General features: G+C 37.2%; 1 protein-coding gene across 1 annotated transcript in view; it reads right to left on the reverse strand.

Annotated features, from left to right (window-relative positions):
• The window catches only part of LOC150088471 (uncharacterized), a 410,148-nt gene that overhangs the window by 67,402 nt on the left and 318,753 nt on the right, over nt 1–23,993 (reverse strand). Inside the window, exon 10 of the mRNA XM_090369533.1 lies at nt 7,456–7,607. Coding sequence (XP_090225659.1) covers nt 7,456–7,607 — 152 coding nt within the window. The remainder of the gene's footprint in view (nt 1–7,455; nt 7,608–23,993) is intronic.

The following is a 23,993-nucleotide window of genomic DNA, read 5'->3' on the forward strand; positions in this document are numbered from 1 at the left end:
ATTATCATATTCGAATATGCAGCCATGATGGATCTATTGTGAGCATATCTGGAATTATATTGTCTAAAGTGTAAATGCCAATCAAGAGATAATTTCTGCAGTCATATTCCATCAGACTTTGGTAAATGTTTCCAATTTTGGGTCACAGAGGTAATGCCATATTGGATGATTTGGCAAGCTTATCTTCCCAGCAAAGTTTAACAAGAGGACTTGTCAGAGAAAAGTGAGTGAGGACTCAAAAGCTTCAGTATACAGATTATGAACTGGCATTATACAATAGGCTCCCAAAGCAATCCATATGCCATTATGTTGAATTGGATTGAGTCGTTTCAAGACTTTGTCCAGCAGAATCATAGAAAGCAGTACCATAATCAAGCTTTGATCTAATCAATGCACAATATAAGTGTAACAATGTTTGACGTTCAGCTCACCATGATGTAGCAGATATTACTCTAAGAATATTTAGTTTTTTTAGACAGGTCATGCAGAGGTGTTTATATGATTCAAGAAGTTTAATTTGTAGTCTAAAAAAATGCCAAAATTTGATGCTAGAGCTTAGAGGGATATGCTTTAAATTTAAAGTTACTGCTGGATCAGGGTGCATTTTTTTGTTTTCTACAAAAATGGATTGCAGCTGTTTTCTATATAGAGATTCCAATATATATTATTTTTAGTTCATATGGCTATTTTATCTATTGCACTTTGCAACTGCCTTTCTATCATGCACATATTTTGGGAATGACAGAAGATGGTAAGGTCATCTGCAAACAGATAACTGTCAACAGTATGAGGTTATACATCTGACTATAACATTAATTCAAACAAAGAGGGTGACACTAAGGTGACCTTGAGGAACTCCCTCCTGGATACTGGAAAAGTTATTAAGAAAATGAACTTGGAATGTTCTGTTATTTAAAAAGGTATGGATGAATATTCAAGGGTGTTCTCGCAACCCAAAGCTACGTATTTCATACGGTATGTCATCATGACTAGTGCTCATTTCTTAAAAGAGAATTGCAAACATTGTTTCAATTTTTAACATCAACTTGAGTGGGGTTCTATTTCTTCAAATGCCATATTGATATGAGCTAATGACGTATTCAGCTTCTATAAATCAGCTTAATCTGGAATTTACCATTCTTTCCAAGGTTTTCCTAAACAGCTTTTGAGGAAAATTGGTCAGTAATTTGCAGGATTTGTATGAAGACTCTTATCCCACATACTGGGATAAGAGTTGTCTGTGTATATCCTATTGTATATCTGTAAGAGAATTCACTTAGAAGTTTAATCAATGTGTAGTGGATACCATTAGGACCTGGTGAGCTATTCTTCGAGTGGATTAAGTGAATGCTTAATTCAGAAATGGTAAATTTACAGTTGTACGGAAAATTTATCCTACAGTAAGGGTTATTTTATTTTTCATCTGCACTTTATGCTTGTGAAAGGCCAGTTCATATGATGATATTGCTAACAAGGTATCAAAGGTTTTCCCAAAGTATTCCAGTGAAGAAATGGAGTGTTGATTCTACCAATGATTTGCCTGATTTTGCTCTAGACTGTGGATTAAGCAAATACTTAATTCAGTCATGGCAAATAGATAGTTGTACAGAAATTGTTGTACTGTAGTAAAGTTTATTTTATATTTTTTTCATTTGCACTTAATGCTTTTGAAAGGTCAGTTCATTTGGTGATATTTATGATAAGGGCTCAAAGGTTTTCCCAGAGCATTACAGTGGAGGACTGATTTTGTTTAGACTACTTTAATATCTGTACTTCTATTGATGGTTGAGGCAAATTGTACCCATCCTTATTTTTTACTCTTCCATGTTATATAATGTACTTGTTCTCTTGTATTAAATTGAAAAACAGGCTTTGTTTTTTTGCATCATTAGTCTTTCTTCTACCAGATCTTGGAACATTTGTGAATTTTTATAGAAGAATTGATTCAGCTGCCTTTATTATCTAGCATGTAACATAAATTACTGCTGTATCTACAGGAAGAGATTGCACAGTTTTTAGGTCAAGCATAGCTAGTTTCTAATACTGATTCCAGTTGGCATTATGAGATTATCATAATGCCAACTGGAACCCTCCACAAACTAAAACTTTTGTTTTAGTTTGTGGAGGAAAAATAATTAAAATGTTGTAGATCACTGGATAATGGTCAGTATTTAGGGATCAATACTCAGTGGATTGTGTCCATTAAAATCTCTCAGAATACAGAAAGATGCAGGTGGACAAGTCATCCAGGACAGAAAAATTATACATGATTTGATGAGAGGTATATTAAGACAACTGTTAATATGATACTATATTAACAGTTGTCAGCTGACTATGCTGCCATAGCTTCCAAATGTATTCATAGAGGAATATACATGGAGAGTACGGTCTCATCAATGAGACCTACTACACCACATTGGAGAAACTTATCTTTTGGTGGACAGTATAAAGCTTAATGGACAGTGAAATTTGAGGAGTGGGACATAATTCAATATGCATCTGTTTGTTTTCTGTAGACACAGGCATATTTGATTATATTGTGCAAGAAGACCTCCCATGTCTGTTTGTTTGTTGTTTGTTTTGTGGGTTTTTAGGAGCATTAGCAACTAAGGCCATATTGCTCCGGGATATGCGGTGGTCATTCCTTGACCTTTCCGCATCCTCCATATTTGGTGGTGACGGGCTCGAACCCCGGTCTAATCAAGAAGCGTGTGCTGCGCACTGCTGCTCCTTCCCACCTGGATACACCTCCCATGTCATCCAGATTGCTACAGAGTCCTCGCCAGTTCCATTAGATTATTGTATTTGTTATTTTGGTTTAGTGGAGTTTTCACCTTGTTTACTTTGGTCATTTTAATCATTACTGGTGAGAGGACAGATTAATGTCCTCTCACCAGTAACGATCAACTAACTTCCCCCATCATCACCACAATTATTAAGGTTCCATCCTCATCAATGAATGTCATGACAGATCAAAGGCAAATGAAAATTTATTACTAATTTAAGGCGCTTAAATTGATATTTAGATTTAACTTTAGATTAACCAAGCCCTCATGAACGACAAAAGATTGTTGTATTTCCTTTTTGCTTTAAAATGAATCAAAATACAGAAGTGCTGGTTTCTTGGTGGAACATTTTGCAGAACACTTGAACAATGCACATGGAATGACAATTGAAGCACAGTGATCTATATTGAAGCATTACTCATCTGTATAATACATAGAGCATAATATGCTAGTTTTTCCAAAATAAACAAGGGATTTTGAGGGATGCCATAGCTATTTTTATTTTAGGCAAGAGAGGCAATAATATTTGCTTTTATATGAATCTAAACATTAAAAAAATCTGAAGAACTATAAATCATTGGCATCCTCAGAAATATTAAATCAAAGGGGAGAAAAGAAAGTTTTTCAACAAATGGTGAGAAAAGAAAAGATAATATAAAAAAAAAACACAGAAGACAAAGTGCACTTAAAATAATTAGGTATAACCAAAAAGGGTTGAGTTCAAGTATATTATCTGTCAGAAGCAGTAGCAAAATTTGTTAAGCATATTAGAGCATAGAGGCTAGTAGACCAACTTTAACCTAACTGTTAAACACTGAATAATGCTGGTGTTTGTGAAAATTTCACTGATTTTATTTTCTCTTGACCATTAAGGTTGCCTAGTTTGAAACATTAGAATATCATATTCAGAGTGGCATTAATTATACACAAAAAAAAAAAAAAACACATACTCTATTTCATTTCACCATGACTTCAATTTTTAAATGTTTATAATGCAGCTACCAATATATATGTAGATTTCCTCAAAATCCTGTTATCAAAATTCTATCAAAGAAAATGTAATGTACAGTTAAAAAAGAACACAATAAAAAGAAAACAATTCTTTGTGAAGAGTGCACATTTTTTCTGTGAGCAAACAAATCACAACAGTGATTGTGAAGGCTTCAATCTCATACCAGTTTTAGAAAGTTAATAACACGGTTGCCATATGAGATTGTTTCTTGAAATTCTGTTACAAAATCAAATGCAATTTCAGGAAAGGTACTATAGCAATATTGCAGTATGCAATGTGGTATTTTCTATTTGACACAAAATTTTGCAATCTATAATGCAGCTGGTGCAAATAGATAAATTTTCTTGGAATTTCACTAAATACACATGCAAAGAACACACACACACTTTTCTTTCCACACAGAGGTGAGAGAGAGAGAGAGAGAGAGAGAGAGAGAGAGAGAGAGAGAGAGAGAGAGAGAGAGAGAGAGAGAGAGAGAGAGAGAAGTGGCAAAGCCATAAATTCTGCCCTAGTGAGAATTAAAAATGGGTTCCACGTGATCTAAAACAATGTAACCTTATCAAACTAGCATATCGCTAGGTCTCTCCCCACCTCCCACTTCAAATGGTGTACCTGGTGGTATGTTAGTTTCACCACTGTGACAGAAAGAGATCCTTACTGTTACAATAAAGACACACACACTCTCTCTCTTTCTCTTTTTTTTGTTTCATTGTATCTATTTCAATAATCTATGAGTGTTCCAGTAATTTTCTTCAGTAAAAAGAAATTTATGAAAGAAAATTTCCCTAATTCACAGTTATTATTCAAAATAAGAAGCTGATGAATTTGTTTGCATCCTGACTAGAAGCATATTTTTGATGAGTATGCAACTTGTCTGATTTTCCAAAGTGCACATCAATGATTTGGCAAAATGGAACTTTTGCCAGGCACTGACCATTTCTGTTTTGAACATTTTGCTTTCTACATAATGCTCATTCGGTACCACATAAATTTTTTTTCTGTGTAAGTCCCTCATCCAGTCTGATCCTGGAGAAAAGATTTCAACAAAAAACTTCTATTGAAGTTTCTGCTCCTACCTATTCCATGGTTAAGAAGTGGGCAACAGAATTTAAATAAAAGTGGAAGAGCATGGAAGATGACTCATACTGTGGAAGACCTGCAATGTCCATCACTCCAGAAGTTGACAGTGTACATGCTTTGATGATGAGTGATTGACCAGTGACAGTTCAGTAGATTACCAGTATCTTGGGCATCTCATCTGAATGTGGGTAGCATGTAAAAATAGAGGTTCTTGCTATGAAAAAGGTGTCAGCACAATGGGTCCCAAAGTTGTTGACAGCAGATCAAAGCACAAGTTGTCAAATTACGTGAACATTTCCATTCTTTTCAGCAAATTTCACTGCATGGATGAGCATATCATTGTCAGTCAGACAAGGGAGCAGTGCAAACAGTGGAAACACTTTGGCTTTATACGATATAATTTATTCGCAGTCTGTCTATTCCACAAATCCTGCCATTGGGACTGTATTTTCTCGTGTATTATACCTTGTTCTGATATTATACCTTGATGGGTTCAGGGAATTGTGAAGAGACACCGTAACTTGTAATTTTGTCAACTTCATTAGGTTTAGTAATTTCTGTTTGTTATTTCCATGCTGTCTCTTTAAAATATCTGTAGGTCATAAATGCTTCACCATTTTTGGAGAGTCAGCAATGGACTTGCAGCCTAGCAAGTAGTGTTCTGCTTGTGCTTTTAGTATTGAAATGCTGATGTGTGATGCTGCTGATACTTCAGCAAATGTACTGCCAAGTGTTTGTTTGATTAGCAAAATCTTGACTGTTCCAGTTGAATAATGGATTAATTCAAACAGAAAATATGCCATATATATTGCATATTCTGTTTCCTACTGTTTAACTATCAGTAGTTTTAGTGATTGCAGAAGTAAATTTTCACCACGACTCTTTTTTTTAATCCTCCAGCTTACAAGTCAGGCTTTTTCCACAACTCTTTTGTACTGAACAGGGTTCACTTTTGAGAGAATTTGGGCTATGTTACAGTTGTTTCACTAGGAACTGGGTCAAAAGTGAAAATTCTAACATATTCTAAGCATCAAAAGGCACTAAAAGTGATGTGCCACCTTGTATACGAGTGATCAATAGATAAGTGCAAAAAAACATAAAGGCACACGAAATTAACAACTATTCAAATATTGGCACACTGAATGAACTCTTTGCAGCAATGCCTATTTTTTTTAATAGACCTGGCACAGAGGTTTTATTTGTTATTTGCTTCGTCGATGTTCATGTATGTGAATAAACTTTATATAAAATTTGTTCTGATTTACAATTCAAAACAAAAGTGTTCACTTTTAGCTATGAATTCCAAAATTTTATTTTCCAACCATTATTTATGAATTTTCAGAATGCTGAGGACATCAGAATGATGTTTTTCAACATTCTAAAAATTTCAGCACATTGGTCACACTCTCAAATATAGATGGCAGAAAACATGTTAATCCTTTTGGAAAGACAGATTCTGTGGCATTTAATATCTGATTTGCAATAGGGACTCACTTTAGAGTCTGTTGATGAGGTAAGTAAATACTGTATCTCAAAATACAAGTTGTCTGTTTCTGGCTAAATTCACATCATGAAATTCCTATTTTCCTGCTCTGTCTGTGCAATGGTCACTCTTTAATGGATCATCATGGATTCTCCACTTAATTAACAAATAAAGGGGAGCACACTGGTAGGTCAATTGGTGAGCTTGTTCCAGAGGGGATGCATACATGTGTGTATGCCAGTATTTAGCAATGTCAGGTTCTGTTTTTCAAGAAGTTTTTCCACAAGTTGTTTTCATTTGTTCAAGTTGAGCAACCCTTCTACAATGGATTGTGCCCATTAAAGTCTCAGAGCAGAAGGAAGGTAGTTGACTGACCAGCTCATCTATGTCCTGACACAAATAGATTTTATTTAGCAGAAGATATAATGAAACAACTGTTAACTGTCAATACTAGAAATGATACACACACTGCAATGGCTTCTGAAATTATGATTTCTGAATTCCAGAGAATTTGTTCCATTCCTAGCCAAAACAACTAATCTTTTGCAACTTTTACATAGTTAAATCACACTGTATATGCTTGGACAAACTTAGCTAATCAACACAAAAAATAAGTTAAAATACAAATATTCATGCAATACCTGAATTTCTCCAATTTAAAGATTAATAACAAAAGAAAACAGTAGTGCAAGATTCTACTCAATAATTGCATGTCGACTAAAATGAAAATTTAAAAAAAATATGAAAATAATGATTCAAAATGAAGTCATTGAATCTACGTGAAAAAAAAAAAAAAAAAAGTATGTTTCTTTTCTTTTTCTCCTCTTTTTATTTGTCCTCCACTTCCTTTTTGTTTTGGATATCCAAAGTACCACAATATTGTCATGTAACCCCCCCCCCCTTCCAGCATTACTGTATTGGGACATAGTCAAACCTCTTGGTTGGTTTGACTATGTCCCTCTTGGTAATAAAGGATTTTATATATATACATATATATTATTTAAATCAAATTATTGCTAAAAGTATCAAATGAACCATTTGGTTAAAATTATAAAAGGAAAGTCTAATTCATTAGTACATGATTGAGTACTCACTTCTCATAGACTTCATCCCAGTGTTGGTATAATTCTGTAATATCATCCTTTAAAGGTATTGTAGTCACACCAGCTTCCACTGTCAGCCTGTGGACCCGAAGGTTGACATTAAGTAATTGATCCTTTGTTTCTTGTAGTGAAGCAAGGGTACCCTGATCAAAAATGAAAATATTTTTAAACTAATATATATTTAATATAAATTAAACACTAAACTTTCTTGAGCATTTATATTTTTATCAATACTGATATCAGTCATCTCAGTTCAATTTCTCTTACTCTTTTTTTAAGAGATGAAATGTATCTTAAGATTCCATACAAAAATTTAAGTCAGATAAATGATCTAATATAATCTGTTTGTCAAGCAAGACTTTTAAAGGTCACAGAAAATTGTTTGAGCAGTTTTTATTTATACAGTGAAGCTTGGTTTGGTTTGGTTTTTGATTTTATTGGCGCATTAGCTGCTAAGGCTATAATGCACCAAGACCAGGTCATTTATAAAAAATTTTAAACTTTCAGTGACCTAATTAGTTAGGTCACTATGTAAAAAGGTATAACAAATATATAAAAGAAAAATGTAAATTTTATATACAAGTAAAAATATTTATTGATTTTAAAAATCTAAAAACAGCAGACACATTGTCATTGTCAGATAAAATCTGACTGAGTGTATACGGCTCAGTCAGATGGTTAAAAGCGGTAAAACGGATATTGCTAAAATCTGGACATTCAATTAAAATGTGTCTAATTGATAAAATTGTGCCACAGGACTCACACATAGGAGGGTCATCAGCCCTCAGCAAAAAAGAATGTGTCAAATGACTATGTCCTATGCGGGTCCGGGCAAGAACAACTTCCTCCTTACGATTCCTGCGCAGACTAGACTGCCACGGTTCAATTACAGGCTTTATACGATATAATTTATTCGCAGTCTGTCTATTCCACGAATCCTGCCATTGGGACTGTATTTTCTCGTGTATTATTTGCCTGTAGTCTGTATAGGGGACTGACAGGCACCGATTATTATTGGGAATTGCTGATTTGGCTGCGGTGTCAGCCAAATCATTTCCCCTAATCCCAATGTGGCTGGGAATCCAGCAGAAGCGGATATCATATTCACGTCCACGGAGGAAGTGAATCTTCTGCTGGATACTAGACAGAACTGGATGAGGATTATATCTCACAGATATTAAAGCCTGTAACATGCTGAGAGAGTCGGAATATAAAATGAACCATTGGTATTGGCATTCACTAATGTGATCCAAGGCTAACTCTATAGCGTGCAGCTCTGCAGTAAATATGCTGCATTCAGAGGGAATCTGCTCCGATATAGAGCTGTCTGTAAAGACAGCAGCAGATCCCACATATGAGTCCGACTTCGAACCGTCTGTCTAGACTGGCGCGAAGTCGGAATATTCAGTTCGGTGTGCTGAATGAAGCTGCAGGTAGACAGATGATGGAGTGTCCGACTTTCCCCAATTTCTAAGAGACAAGTCACATGCCAGGACATGAGCATGCCAGGGTGGAAAGGGTTGCTTTGGTGTTTGAGCAACCTTGTCTACCTTGATATTAAATTCTTTGAGTAGCTCTTGGAGACGAATACCAAAAGGACGATTGGCAGTCTTACGGGTATTATATAAATTTTCCCATCGTGGCTCAAAAACGAATGGCTACGCAGGATGGTCTGGCAGGGATTTCAGTTTTAAAGCGTACTTTAAAGACAACTGCTTACGTCGAAGCGATAACGGTGGTTCGTTTGCTTCGACATATAAGCTCTGGACAGGAGATGTGCGATATGCTCCAGTAGCAATATGTAGGGCCTGATGATGAACGGGGTCCAGCCATCGAAGGACACTGTCTCTGGCTGAGGAATATACCTGGGACCCATAATCTAGTTTGAATCGCACAAGTGCACGGTAAAGCCGAAGAAGGGTCCATCGGTCTGCTCCCCAAGATGTAGAGGAGAGCGAGCGGAGAATATTAAGCCCACGTGTGCACTTTGTGCGGAGCTGACGGATATGATCCAGAAAAGTCAGCTTTTTGTCAAATATGAGTCCCAAGAATTTTGTGTCCGCTGCTACTGGAATAGCATTTTGTCCGAGCCTTAATTCAGGTTCAGGATGAAGATTACGCTTACGACAAAAGTGTACGCAAACGGTCTTCTCCGGTGAGAACCTGAAGCCATTAGCAAGTGCCCAGGAATTCAGACTGTCAATGGCTTTCTGCAGTTGTCTTTCAATAACCCTCATGTTGCACGACTGACAAAAAATGCTAAAGTCATCAACATAGAGGGCACTGTTTACGGTTGGAGGAAGTTGTTCTGTGATTGAATTTATTTTGATGGCGAAAAGCGTGACACTTAATACTGATCCTTGTGGTACTCCCTCCTCTTGGCTGAAGGAAGGAGAGAGTGAGGATCCCACGCGAACTTGGAAAGATCGATTGGCTAAAAAGTTTTTAATAAAAATTGGTAGTTGTCCCCTAAGACCAAGGCTATGCAGATCTTTTAAGATGCCAAATCTCCAAGTTGTGTCATACGCTTTCTCCATGTCAAAGAACACCGACACCAAGTGTTCGCGTTTTAGGAAAGCATCCCGGATGGATGCTTCCAATCTAATAAGATGGTCCAAAGTGGACCGGTTCCTTCGGAAGCCGCACTGGATGTTGGAGAGAAGGTCATTTGATTCTAGATACCATATTAAACAAGAATTAACCATTCTCTCCAGGATTTTGCAGACAGCTAGTCAGAGCAATAGGACGATAATTGGTGGTGACTTTTGGATCCTTTCCTGGCTTAGCAAAGGCAAGAACGATTGCCTTTCGACAGGAATCCGGAAACTGCCCTTCAATAAAGATTCTGTTATACAGAAGGAGCAGACAATCCATAGATTTTGGCAAAAGATGTTTAATCATTTCATAATGGATGCCATCTGGTCCAACAGCACTTGCTTTGGAAAGAGTGAGGGCTCTTTTCAGTTCCTCTATAGTGAATGCCCCATTGTAGGGATAGAGGCCCTTGGACTTAAAATTAAGTGCTTGTTTTTCCAGTTTATGTTTCAGGACCAGGAACTCTGGGGAATACGAGGATGTTGCAGAGATGTTAGAGAATGTTTCCCCAAGAGCATTGGCTATTGCAGTTGGGTCTGCAATAGTGCATCCATTATAATCTAGGATTGAAGAAGGGTGGGATGTATATTTCCCCTTCATTTTCCGGATTTTATCCCAGACTACCTTAGAGTTAGTAGACTGGTTAATAGATGATGTAAAACGGATCCACGATTCCTTTTGACTCTGACGACGGATGTAGCGTGCTTTGGCTCGTGCACGTTTGAAGGCTTTAAGGTTGTTCGTGGTACGATATCGGCGAAATATCCCCCACACTTTGTTTTGAGCCTTTTTTGCTGTTGTGCATTGTGAATTCCACCAAGGTTTGGGTAATGGTGGAAACCGGGCAGATGTTTTTGGGACAGCATTCGCAGTTGCTTGGACAATGATTTCTGTGATGTACTTTACTGTGTCATTGATAGGCTCCCGACTGACTGTACTGAGGTCAAAATTTGCCTGATGTTGGAAGGCATTCCAGTCACCCTGATCAAACTTCCACCGTGGTAATCTAAAAGGAAGACATGGGCTCCCACTGTGTAACGAGGTTATCACAGGGAAGTGATCACTTCCGTATGGATTCTCCTCCACTTCCCAAGTGAGCGAAGGGAGTAGAGAAGGGGAGCAGATAGAGATCAATGGCAGAAAAAGTATGGGTAGGCATGTGGAAGAAGGTATTTGTTCCAGTATTTAGAAGGGAAAGGTCGTTGAGCATACGCTCTATGACTCGTCCCCTTCCGTTGATGTTAGCACTACCCCACAGGGTGTTATGTCCATTAAAATCCCCAAAAAGTAAGAAAGGGGGAGGCAACTGCGTTACAAGATCATCAAGGTCTTCCTGGGAGATGTCAGTCCCAGATGGCAAATAAACAGAGCAGACCGTTAATAAAAATCCCACTGTAAGGCGAATTGCAACAGCTTCTATGCTAGTTGTAATTAGCAAAGGCTGAACTGGGGTCTGGTTTCCCACAAGGATAGCCACTCCTCCATGAGCAGGACCATCTGCAATTCTATCCTTACGAAAAATTGTAGTGTTATGCATTGTGGGATCATCATTTGCCTTTAGGTAAGTCTCCTGCAAGCAAAAGCAAACTGGTTCGTGCTTTTGCAGGAGGGCCTTGATGTCATCAGTATTTCGCTGGAATCCACGACAGTTCCACTGTAGGAATTTAGCCATTATTTTGGCTTGGTGGGTCCATCAGGCGGCTTCCGAGGTGCTGAGGGCTTACTTTTATCAGTCTTGGGTTTATCTTTTTTGGGGAAGAATGGACGCTGTCCCGTGTCCATTTCTTCCTCCGCAAAGAGTTCCAAGACTGAGTCTTCCAGTACCTCCTTCTGCTCGACATCCATGTTTTCTTGGGTAGTAGGGGAGACTTCCCCTTTCTTATTCTTTTCTTTCATAATTACCTTTGTTACTTGTGGAGCATTAGGAGGTACTGATATAGGAGTGGCAGCTGATTGGTTTTTCTGTGCAGGTTTTTGAGAACTTAAGAGATAACGCACGATGGGAGTGAAAGACTCCTTTGGAGGAATGTTCATGTCTGTCTGAGTTCCGACGGAACATCTCCCTGCTACCTTCTGGGCGTAGGTAGGTTTGTTGATATTCAGGGGTTTCACCGATTTCCTTGCCTCCTGGTATGATATATTTAGCTCTGCCTTCAGCCGTTGAATTTCTTTTTCTTCTTTCCACCTCTGGCATGCTCGTGAGTAGGCCGGGTGTTCGCCTTCACAGTTAATACAGGTAGGTTTTGCGGCTGAATATGCTGTTGTTTCGTGGTCCTTTGCACCGCATCGAGCGCATGCAAGGACTCCACGGCAGGCCATTTGAGAATGTCCATACTTCTGGCATTTAAAACACCATAAAGGGTTCGGAACGTATGGATGCACTGAACAATTGATGTATCCAGCTTTAATCTCGTCAGGCGGTTTAGGAGAGTTAAAAGTCAGGATAACGCTCCTGGTTTTAACAATTTTTCCATCCCTTCGCGCAGTAATTCTCTTGATGGCAATAACTCCCTGTGGTTTTAATTCGGAGCAGATTTCCTCCTCGGTTACGTCGAGAAGGTTCCACTCCGAAATGACACCTCTCGATGAATTGAGTGTTCTGTGTGGTGTCACTGTTATGGGTATTCCTCCGATTGATGTTACTCGGAGTAGATGTTCAGACTGCCTGTCATTTTTAGTTTCAATTAAAAAGGTCTCCAAAACGAAGCCTCTTAACTGATTTGGGTGAACCTGCTAACCCATCTAACCTTTTTGAATAAAAAAGGGCAACATTTTACCAATCGGTGTTTCATTGGTAGAATGCATAATTAAGAACCTTGGGACAGGCCCTGATGGTAATTCGGATCGCTGCCTCTTTTTAGCAATAATGCTATCTGAATCTTTGTCTATGTTTTCAGACAGGGGCCGGGTTGGGGCCCCTGAAGAAATATGTTTATCAGGATTCATGAAGTTTTGAAGTGGTTCAGTGCCCGGGCTCCCCACCCACCACGGAGCCCAAAGGGACGCCCACTACCCGGCATGCAATAAATGCGCTCGGGAGTGGAACGCCAGGGCTACCCAGACACCATACCCGCACCGCCGCCAGCCTGAATCCTGTCCCTCGGACCATGAGGGTAGGGGCGTGGCATTGACACGGTTGACCCTCGCAGGCGAGCCTACTATCCGATTGATCCTAGCCGGGCCTTCCAGGACCACATGTCTTGTCGAAGCAGGGGCCAAAGTGGTGTATTGAAGCTGGGCCCCTCAATCACCAGGATCCCCCTTTCCGAATTTCCACGGGTCGCAGCGCACAGCAAACACGCCGGATTCCATTGATGTAAGCCTGGAACCTGGGCTGTGGGCGTTGGCTCCCAGTGATGCTAGTCTGGGAGTCCAGCAGCGTCACTGGGAGGTCTCACCACGTACAGGTGCCCACGTCGAGGGGTTATACAGTGAAGCCCAACCCTCAAAGTTTCTGCATTTTTCCTTTTAATAGTACTAATGTGAACTTGCTAACTTAATTTTTTTAAAGTACTTTTTTATTTTATTATAAAAATACTGTGGCCAAATAAAACTTAAAAAAAAAAAAGAACCTGTTGAATCTAAAAAAACAAGCGCGCACACACACATTTAAAGTGTACAATTTCTTTAATGAAGAAAATCAGGTTGTAATTTATAAAAAAATATCTGACCGAAGAAAGCCATAACATCTTCACTCAATCAAAGCAATAGTCTCACTTTTTTTTTAGTATGGGTCGATAGGAGATTCCATAAAAAAAACAAGGACACCATTAAAAATCATCTGCAACTATGATAATTAGATTACATTCATCATCTGGTGACTGAATCATACAGTTGGTCCACAAATGCAGTTATTGCAGTTTAGTAAACATTTGCATTGGGTGTAGAGGAGTGTACTTTTATGTTAAGTATAAAAAAATATATATATATATATATATATATATATATATATATATATATTTCCCCCCCCCCCCACATAGAGAAAACAATCTATTTCATGTCAATTATCCTAATTTCTGTTGCAGATGCATCAAATGTCAGGCAAGAATTGTATTTGTTTATGTTATAATGAAACTGAAAATATTATGCTAAAGTGGAAGACAAAAACAGTTATCCAAACAATTGTGCTGTACCTGACAAGTTCTTTATAAATATAATTCTAGTAATCATAAGTAAATAATAATTGCTCACTTCCAAGACCATTCAAATAAATCTTAGTTTATATTTAGGAAAGTACCAAACTTTTAGCTATTAAACATTAACCAACAGTTATGTACAATTGTCATTTTTTGAGGGATCTGTGCGGCCACTCAGTGCCAGGTTAAATAGAAGTACATTCTGAAGTTATGTGCTAACATTTAAAGGTTGAGGGGGGAGAGATTTTTACAGGATGAAAAAATCTTTGTTTGGATTTTATACTAAATCATGTATTTTAAAGTAAAAACATTAGCTGCGTGATCTTGTTATGAGGACTTAGTGAAATTCATGGAGACAATGATCAAAGTTGGAATTCAGGATCATTTAGATAGATAGAAATGGAATTCTGAAGGATACTCAGCATGGTTTTGTAAAGGGAAAATCATGTTTAGCTAATCTGGTTAGCTATTTTGACAGGGTCACTCAAGAGCTGGACTTTGGGAATAATTTCGAAATTGTTTATTTGGATTTCAGCAAAGCATTTGACTCAGTCCCACACGAGCGGTTACTTTATAAGCTGGAACAGGTTGGAATCACAGGGAAAGTCCTTAGATGGACAGCTGGATGGCTTTAGGGCAGAAGGCAGAGGGTTGCAATAAATGGTTATTCCTCAGATTGGGTTGATGTAAGAAGTGGGGTTCCCCAAGGATCAGTATTAGGACCACTGTTGTTTTTGATTTACATAAATGACATCGATGAAGGGCGTGATGTCTAAATTTGCAGATGATGTAAAGATTGCCATATATTGGTTGTTGTAAAAGGTAAAGGTAAAGTGCAGCCATTATCAACCCACTGCAGGATGGAAGCCTCCTCAACAATTCATGCTGAGGGAAATGGACCATAATCTGCCACACTGGTCCAGTGCGGGTTGGCAGATCGACCATATTCAGCAGTCAGGGGCTTGAACCCCGGTCTACTCAAAGAGCGTGTGCTACTGCACTCCCGCTCCTGACCACTCGGCTACGGAGCTGACTGTAATTGCTAGAAAGCTGATGGTGAGGAGGAATTCATTTTTGTAGTAACGAAAGGTTAAAATCCCAAGGTGGATGCCAAAATGTCATCATTTCACAGCATCATAGGGTACTTAGTTAAATAGGCTATGTTATTTATTTTGAGATTCAAGTTAATTATGAATGCCTAAATGTTTGTTTGCATTTGAATGGCCACTATATAAGTTTTCACTCTGTGATGTAAAGACAGCTAGTCAGGTATGATGGTCTGTTAAAGACCATCATACAGTATGTATGCATAATTTTTGTCTCTGAAGAAATAAAGGCATTCATGAACATATAGGCTGTAGACTGGCAAAATCCTAAAGGCTCCTCTGGTTACAAGAATGGCATAATAGTGTGCTGGATTCAATCATAGGAAAGCACTTACCCTAACTGAGTTGCAGTGTGGCTTAATAGTCTAATTTGGTCTGTATACAAGTGCTCAGTATATTTTGAGAAAAGTGCAATGGTTGATTCTTCATGAAGTGAGGAAAATTTTGCAAGATATTTTAAGTTTTCTTGTATATTTTGTTTTATATAATGAATATGTTCTAGGAAGCAACTTTTTGGTTAAAATTATTCCTAAAAATTGCTTTCGATTTTGCCAGGATTGGGTGTACATTAATGGAAGTTTCTGGATCTGGGTGGAAGCTTTTTTTTTCCCCAACAGAAGTGCATATGATTGGTTAATTGGTTATTAGGAGTTTTATGGCACATCAGCATCTAAGGCTATTGTACACCAAGAAGTGCATATGAACTGTCATTTGTGCTGAAACTTGGAACCACTATTTTGATCATAATGTAATTAACTGATCTCTATCATTGTCATTCTATGGTCCTCATATTATATAATTAGCAGAAAACACCAAATTTGTCAATATAAACTGTCCCAAACATCACTGGAGATAACTGCAAGACAATAGTATTAATTTGAACCAGACTGATTGATTGATTGAGTTGGTGTTTAATGGTGCACTGACAACTGAGGCCATAAAGCACCAAGTTAAAATTTGAACCAGAAACAGAGAGAGAGAGAGAGAGAGAGAGAGAGAGAGAGAGAGAGAAAGAATGCATACTTTGTCCAGTAGAGTTTTTAAACTCAGTTGGAAAAAAGTGATTTAAAACTCCTCTGGAAGTGTTTACCAAAAAAACTTGCCACATAATGTTCATGATGCACTGGCTGATGATTTTTTTTTTTTTTGAGTAGGAGGAGTGTGCATGAACAGGGGATGTAGGTTAATTTATTGATTTGATATTTGGTACAAAGGTCCACAAGAAAATTCAATAAAGTAACTTTTGAAAGGTACTGCTGCTTACTGCAATGTTTCTGAAGGGGAAGGGGAGATTTGGATAGGCTATAAATCTGAACTAGACTTAAAACTGATTATGGCAGTATGATCTTGCAACGTGAGTATCAGTGCTAGTATTGTACCCAACCCATTAAAGAGTAGTTTTCCTAAACCCAAATTTAATAACATACTGCATCAGATTCGACTCACCAACTCTCTTGTATTCACCATGAGTCTCCCAGAAACAGAAAAGACAGCTAGACTTTTATATTAACTTCCTTGTTTTTGTTTGTTTGTTATTTGGTTTTTAGAAGCATTAGCAACTAAGGCCATATTGCTCCAGGGATATGCGGTGGTCATTCTCTGACCTTTCCGCATCCTCCATATTTGGTGGTCATGGGCTCGAACCCTGGTCTAATCAAGAAGCATGTGCTACGTACTGCTGCTCCTGCCCACGGAGGCACCCCTTGTTGTGCTATGGAGAAATAATACTAGTGGGTGAGCTGTAAACAGTACTTTTTAATGAAAAATCAGAAGATGAGCAGCTACGTGAATTTCATTAAAATGATATAATTTAAGAAATCGGAACATCTTTAGAGGTTTTTGCTTGTCTATAGTTTTTTGTTGATTTTTAAAATTCTGGTATTTATAATATATATATTTGTTATTAAATATGATACAATTTCTTAAAAATTATAGTTAATTTTTTAAAATTTTATTCATTTCTTAAGAATGTTTGCCAAAGTTATCAAAAATCCAGTGGATGCCCCCCACCTGCTATCAATCTATGGACATGCTCTAGAATAACATTATTTATAGTTGACCAGCAGACAGATCAAAATAATTTTATTGAAAGGCACTTTCCCCCCCACAGAATGATAAACCATTCTTGGAGTATGTATATACATTTTTCATATATGGTCTCCATTATTTGTAATGTCCTTCAAAATGCATATATACATTTATATAATTTGTACATTAACAAACACAAACAATGTGTTTGTTAATGTACAAATGTATCAGATAAAAACAGATAAGAGACAATGCTGCTATCTCTTACCTGTTTTTACAACTAATAGCAGACACTGAAAGGATGGTTGCAAAATAAATGTGTGGAGGTTTGTCTTTAGTCCACAAGTGGTTGATTGCTGGAACAAATTTCCACTGGTTGTTGTGAAGTGAAAAGCTTAAATAAATTCAAGGAAGAACTAGACAAATTATTGGAGGGAATGGATAGGTAAAACAAAGTTTTTCTTGCTGATGTTGTATAAACTTGCTTTCTTGTATCATTTGTCACTAGTAATACTAAACTAAAACTGTTTATAATAAAATAGCAGCACGAAAATAACTTTGAAAATAAGAGTTTCAATTGTTAGTTCAGCTGTTTGATTTGGTTATGCAAGCTTTATTTATTTTTTTTTTTTTTATGTAAACCCCAAACACGAGAGGTATTAGAACCTATAGTACTTAGTACCGTGCTTGGGTTGGAGCAATAGTAAGAAAAAGTGGGCGGGACATGCTGTATGAAGTAATGAAATTTTTGGATATGGCATACATATGGTAAGAATATACCCAGATTCTTGACATAACGTGGCCTCGACAATTCTCCCCGCATACACACTACTCGGACTCCCTCCAGTCACTATCTGGCAGAGTAGAGGTAGCAAGATTATACACTAGCTGATCCGGAAGCCTCCTAGAGAGTTACCAATAGGTTCGGTCCGGTGTACTAACTAGTGGCCGGCCTGCAAACACCGTTTTAGAGCTGTACCCTTGAAATGTAAGGAAGATTGGATCTCGCCACGATGTTCATCATAACCTCAAAAGTCATCAATCATACTGCATGATGGAAGAGATGGGGAAGGGTTGACCGGAACTTAGCTCTGGAGACTGACCATGGGTTCCACCACTTCAAGCCTCTAATAAGCAAAGTGGTGGTACTGCACCAGTTGATGAGAGTCATCTACCACCTAGCTGAAGTTGAATAAACAAATATGTAGAGAATGTAACTGCATTAAAAAAATAATAATGAAGAGGGGTTTTTAAGGATTTCATTAACATTTTCATTTTAAATTATATTTGATTTTTGACAATAATTTCACCCTAATGTTGTGGAATCAATAAAAATAAAAACAGACTGATATTTAAAAGCTTATATACAAGTTTAATTTTTATAAAATTTCACTCCTCAGAGCCTTCAACTATTAGAAAATTCACTAATGAAGATGGTACAGATATAACTTTCATGTTTAACAGATGGATGATCCAAATGACAATGACGGCAAAATATGTAAGAAAGCAAGTTTGTACAGACGCAGCAAAAAAAAAAAAATCCCACTTCACTTACCAACCCTTCTAAAACTGCCTCGTTCTTCCTTGAACTGCACATTCCTATTACACCAGATGGAAACCTAGTTACACCAATCAACTCTGGCTGAAAGCAAATTTCCTTGTATGTAGCCTGTGGCCATCCTTCAATTTGAGTTCATGCCCCGACATGTAGTGTGAGAAAGAGGAAGGAGTCCGTCAGCATTGGGCTTACTCAATCCATTCAAAGCCTTAAAACACCTCAAACAGATCTCCTTGCAGGTGCCTAGTCACCAGGTGCTGCGGTTTGCAGAACTGAAGCCTGTCCTGGTAAGAGTACCTTTTTTCCCCTCTCGCTAATCCTGTTTCTTTTCTCTGCACCCATTTCAACAGATCCACATCCTACCAGCATACACATTCAACTCAAGATGTGGCCTGGCCATTGCATTATACAATAGGATAATCACCTCCTTATCCCTACTGGAAAAATTCTTGTATATCATTGACAAAAGCCCATGAGCTATTTTGGCAGCCTGTCTGCACTGCTAAGAGAACTTTATATGTACAATTGAGCTTCATATGAACTGTACAATTACTCCCATGTATTTTCATTCTCCACTATTGATATTGATGAAGGTATATCAAGCTTAATGTCGAAGTTTGCAGATGATACAAAGGTTGGCAGGGTTGTCAATGACAGTAATGGCAGTGTGCTACTGCGACAGGATCTAGATAATTTGGGTGGATGGGCTAAGAAGTGGCAACTGAAGTTTAACCTTGACAAATGCAAAGTACTGCATATGGGTAGAAGTAACCCCAGAGAAACGTACCAACTGTGTGGTACTACACTTAAGGTGGTAGAAAATGAAAAAGACCTGGGAGTAATTGTGCAGTCAGATATGAAGTTTTCTGAGCAATGCAGACAGGCTGCCAGGGCAGGTTGTGGGGTTTTGTCAATGATATATAGAAATTTTGCTAGTAGGGAGAAGGAGGTGATTGTCCCTCTGTATAAGACAATGGTTAGGCCATGCCTTGAGTACTGCATACAGGTCTGGAGGCCTCATTTTAGGAAGGATGTAGATTTGCTTGAGCGTGTACAGAGAAGAGCAACAAGATTGGTGAGGGAAATGAAAGAATCCTCTTATCAAGAGAGGCTTAAGTTCTGCAAATTGCAGCTGCTGGAGACTAGGCACCTGCACGGTGATCTGATTGAGGTGTATAAGGCCTTGAATGGGTTGAGCACGCTGAATTCTGATGGGATCCTTCCACTTGTTCAGATTACGAACCTAAGGGGGCACAAATTCAAATTAAGAATAGACAGATGTAGAATAGATGTGCGGAAATTTGCCTTTAGCCAGTGGGTGGTTAATTGCTGGAACAAACTTGCATCTGTCATTGTGGAAGTTGACAGGTTAAATAAATTTAAGGAGGAACTGGACAGGCATTTGGAGGGAATGGTGTGATTTTTTTTTTGGCTGATGCTGCATAAGCTCATACACTTGCTTTCTTGCATCACATGCCACTACTACTACTAGCCTGAGTGTGGTGCCACACAGTTGGCACATTAATCTGGAATAAATGCTCACCATATGAAGTACCTCGCGTTTGTCAATATTAAACTTCAATTGCTACTTCTCAGTCCATCTGCCTAATTTGTCCAGATCTTGTTGCAGTAGCATACCCTGATTACAGTGCTAAGCCACCTTGCCAACCTACATATCATCTGCAAACTTAGACATAGAAATAGAGAAAACAACAATGGGCCCAGCACTGAACCATGGGGAAATCTGCTAATAACATTAGTCAAAAAACAGCACACCCATTGATAACCACTCTGTCTTCTCCCACTAAACCACCCTTTCATTTAACACTAGCCCAATTTGTATAGGAGCCTTTTATGTACAACAGTATCAAAAGCTTTCCTGAAATCCAAGTATATGATATCAAAATTATTTTTTTGCATCCAGTTCTTTTGGTACTGCATCATAATATCCAATCAGATTGGCCAGATCAGGTTGCCCTTTAAAAAAATCTATGCTGTGACTGCAGTATAACTACATTGCTGTCTATATGGTCCTGCATTACTTCTTTAACCAGTAACTCCATTATCTTATTTGGAATAGAAGTCAAGCTAATAGGTGTGTGTTAAATATTTCACAAGGATGGAAAAGTAAGTAATAAACTGTGATCATGTAGCCTACAATCTGGAAGGACACAAAGGAACAACAAGAATATGCATGACACTGTTTTGAGAAGTCCACAATAGTTTGTAAAGATTTTCAATGAAACTTGAATTGCTGAAACTTCTCTAACACATTTTGTGAGGAGATGCACTGGCAACTCATAGTTTACAGAATTTGTGAAAGAAATCTTCCCTTACTTAAAATGCATCTTAGAGAAGTTTCAGCAATTTCAAGTTTTGCTAAAATGTCCCTGTCAATTTCTGTGAACTTCTTAAAATACAGTAGACATAAGCGAGTTCATGTTCTTCCAGCTTCAACTTGGTTTATCACTTACTTTTCTGTTCTTATAAATCTTAAAATATGCCTGTAGGTGAATGTTCATATGGAATAGCATTAACCCCAAGGTCTTAATTAACAATATGCTCTTTGGACCAGTGATGGCATATTTATTTTGGAGTAAATGTGGATAAGAAAATGCTAGTGGATCATTAACCTGTTCATAACGAAAATTCTAACCCATAACCTTCATTCTGAACAAAAAAGAAAATGTTTTTATTAATACCTTAAAAAATATACCTAAATAAAATTGTAACACTTCTACAGAAGGACCTTGTATATTTCTTCAAATTCTTGAAAAATGAATATTTCTGACTGATGAACAGGAAAAATAGAAAATAATCCTTATTATAAATGCAATATATAGTCAATGATAACTTAAGAATGAAGCACTGGTTATTGCTATTATTAAGGTTTAATGGCACAAGGACTGAAGTGGCCATATTATGCCTGTTCATAATCTACTGAAAGAAACTGATATAGGGGTTAATTAAAAGTGATCATATAAGTGAATCTGTTTTAAGTAACTGTAGAAATCTATCAAGTTGGCATTGTTTCCTATGAGGTGATGTAGTGCTAATGGTTGATAAAATCAAAAAAGATTTAAAGGCTGCAATCTTGTTGGTATGGTAGTGAGATTGGTCTATGAGGATATGTTTTATGGCTAACAAGGTGTGACAGCGTACACAATGTGTAGGATTTTTTCCCCGCAAGAAGAAAAAGCATAAGATGGGGGAGGCCAATCTGTGTTAATGCCAGAATATGGACTGGCCACACACACATGGCATTTTATTTCCCTACCACTAGTCTCATCAGGCCATTTGACATTCATTTAGGTCTAAACCCTATCTCTTAGTACAGTGGTTTTCAACTGGGGTGCTGCAACAACATTCCAGGGGTGCCACGTAATTTGGGTTTAAGTTACTTAAACTTACCTTTTTTTAAATTTATATATTTATTTCCTTATAAAAAGGTGTACAGTATTCTTTTTTAATTTTCTGGTGATCTATAATTGATGTTTACTTATTACCTCTATATAAATAATAAAATTATTATATACTGTATATATATAATTTGTATTATGAAATGTAATTTTTATAATTATATTATTGTAATTTTTATAATTATATTATTGTAATATCATATAACATATATATTTTTAATATTATATACGATATATATATATATATACACACACACATACAGGGAGAGAATCGGATTTAACAGGCAGAAAATTGAGTAAGGGTGCTGCAAAATAAAATAAATTACTTAGGGTGTCGTTATTAAGAAAAGGTTGAAAACCACTGTCTTGGTAGTATAAAAAGCCTAGTAACTTCTACAATTACTTCTCTGAATGGTACTCATTTAGAATTCACTATTAGCAACATCATCAGTTGGTCCTACTGTAAAATTTCTGAGACCACTGTATGAGATTAAAAATCAAAACAGACTATGCTGTTTCAAAATGGTTTGGACCAATTGTAAGTATGGTCTGAAAAATGGCAGCTAAAGTTTATGGCTACCAAATGTAAAGTACCGTGCCTGAGGAGCAGAAATCCAAGAATATAGTTTGTAGATTGGGTGGAAATTAAAGGATGGGCAGGATAAGAAAGACTTGGGATTATGATACAGAAAGACATGATGTTCAATGTGCAGCATAAGCAGGTGGTAGTAGGGCACATGGTATTTTATGTATGATTTTTCAAAAGTTTTCAAATACAGAACAGTCTTAACCCTTTCCATAAGTCAATGGTGAGAGCACACTTGGAATATTGTATCCAAGTGTAAAGGGGCCTCATCTTCTAGAGAAGGTGCAAAGAGACCAAACAGAATGGTGAAAGTGCTAAGCATAATCGTTATGAAGAATTATTCAGAAGATTCAGATGTGGTTTGCAGAGCTTCACAACTAGACATCTCAGGGCGCATTTAAATTACGCGTACAATACCCTGAGGGGATTAGTAAAATTCCACTTCCTGAGGGAGGAATATTCTCACTGGTGAATGAGACAAGAACCAGATGACACCTATAAAATTTTGGGCAGAAACAGTAACTTAGATATTATGAAGTTTACCTTTGGATGGTGTGTATTGAAACTCAAGTAAGTAAAACCTATAAAGTTGGCCACCCTTTCAGGGTAACCAACCTTCACAAGCTTTACTGTATTATATTTAAAAATAAAATAATCCAAACTTGTTTGTTTCTAATTTGAAAATTGTATTAGCTTTTAATATTTGCCTTGAATAACAACAATTTTTATAACAAAATATTTCTTTTATTGGATAACAAAGGTGCATGGTCCCTTGCACTGTTGAAATCTTAACCTGTCGAACAGGACCACTGCAACTCTATATGATGCCAGTAAGCAAAATAAAATTTGCTTCCTCAAAATATTTTGGATTAAAAAATAAAATAAGGCCAAAATAATTATTAATTTATTGAAAAAGAAAAGAATTACATATCTCACATATAACATAATGAAACAACGAACAAAATCATTCTGAAATAAACTTTAAATTCTAAATGACAGTAATCACACCCACAATAATAAAATAAAAAATGTTAAAAATTAAAATAGAAAATAGGAAAATTAAAATGTTAAAAAAAATTATATAAATTTATGTTTCTTCGC

Source organism: Mastigoproctus giganteus, chromosome 3, assembly GCF_048544385.1.
Source record: "Mastigoproctus giganteus isolate SK-2022 chromosome 3, ASM4854438v1, whole genome shotgun sequence".
NCBI classification, from domain to species: domain Eukaryota; kingdom Metazoa; phylum Arthropoda; class Arachnida; order Uropygi; family Thelyphonidae; genus Mastigoproctus; species Mastigoproctus giganteus.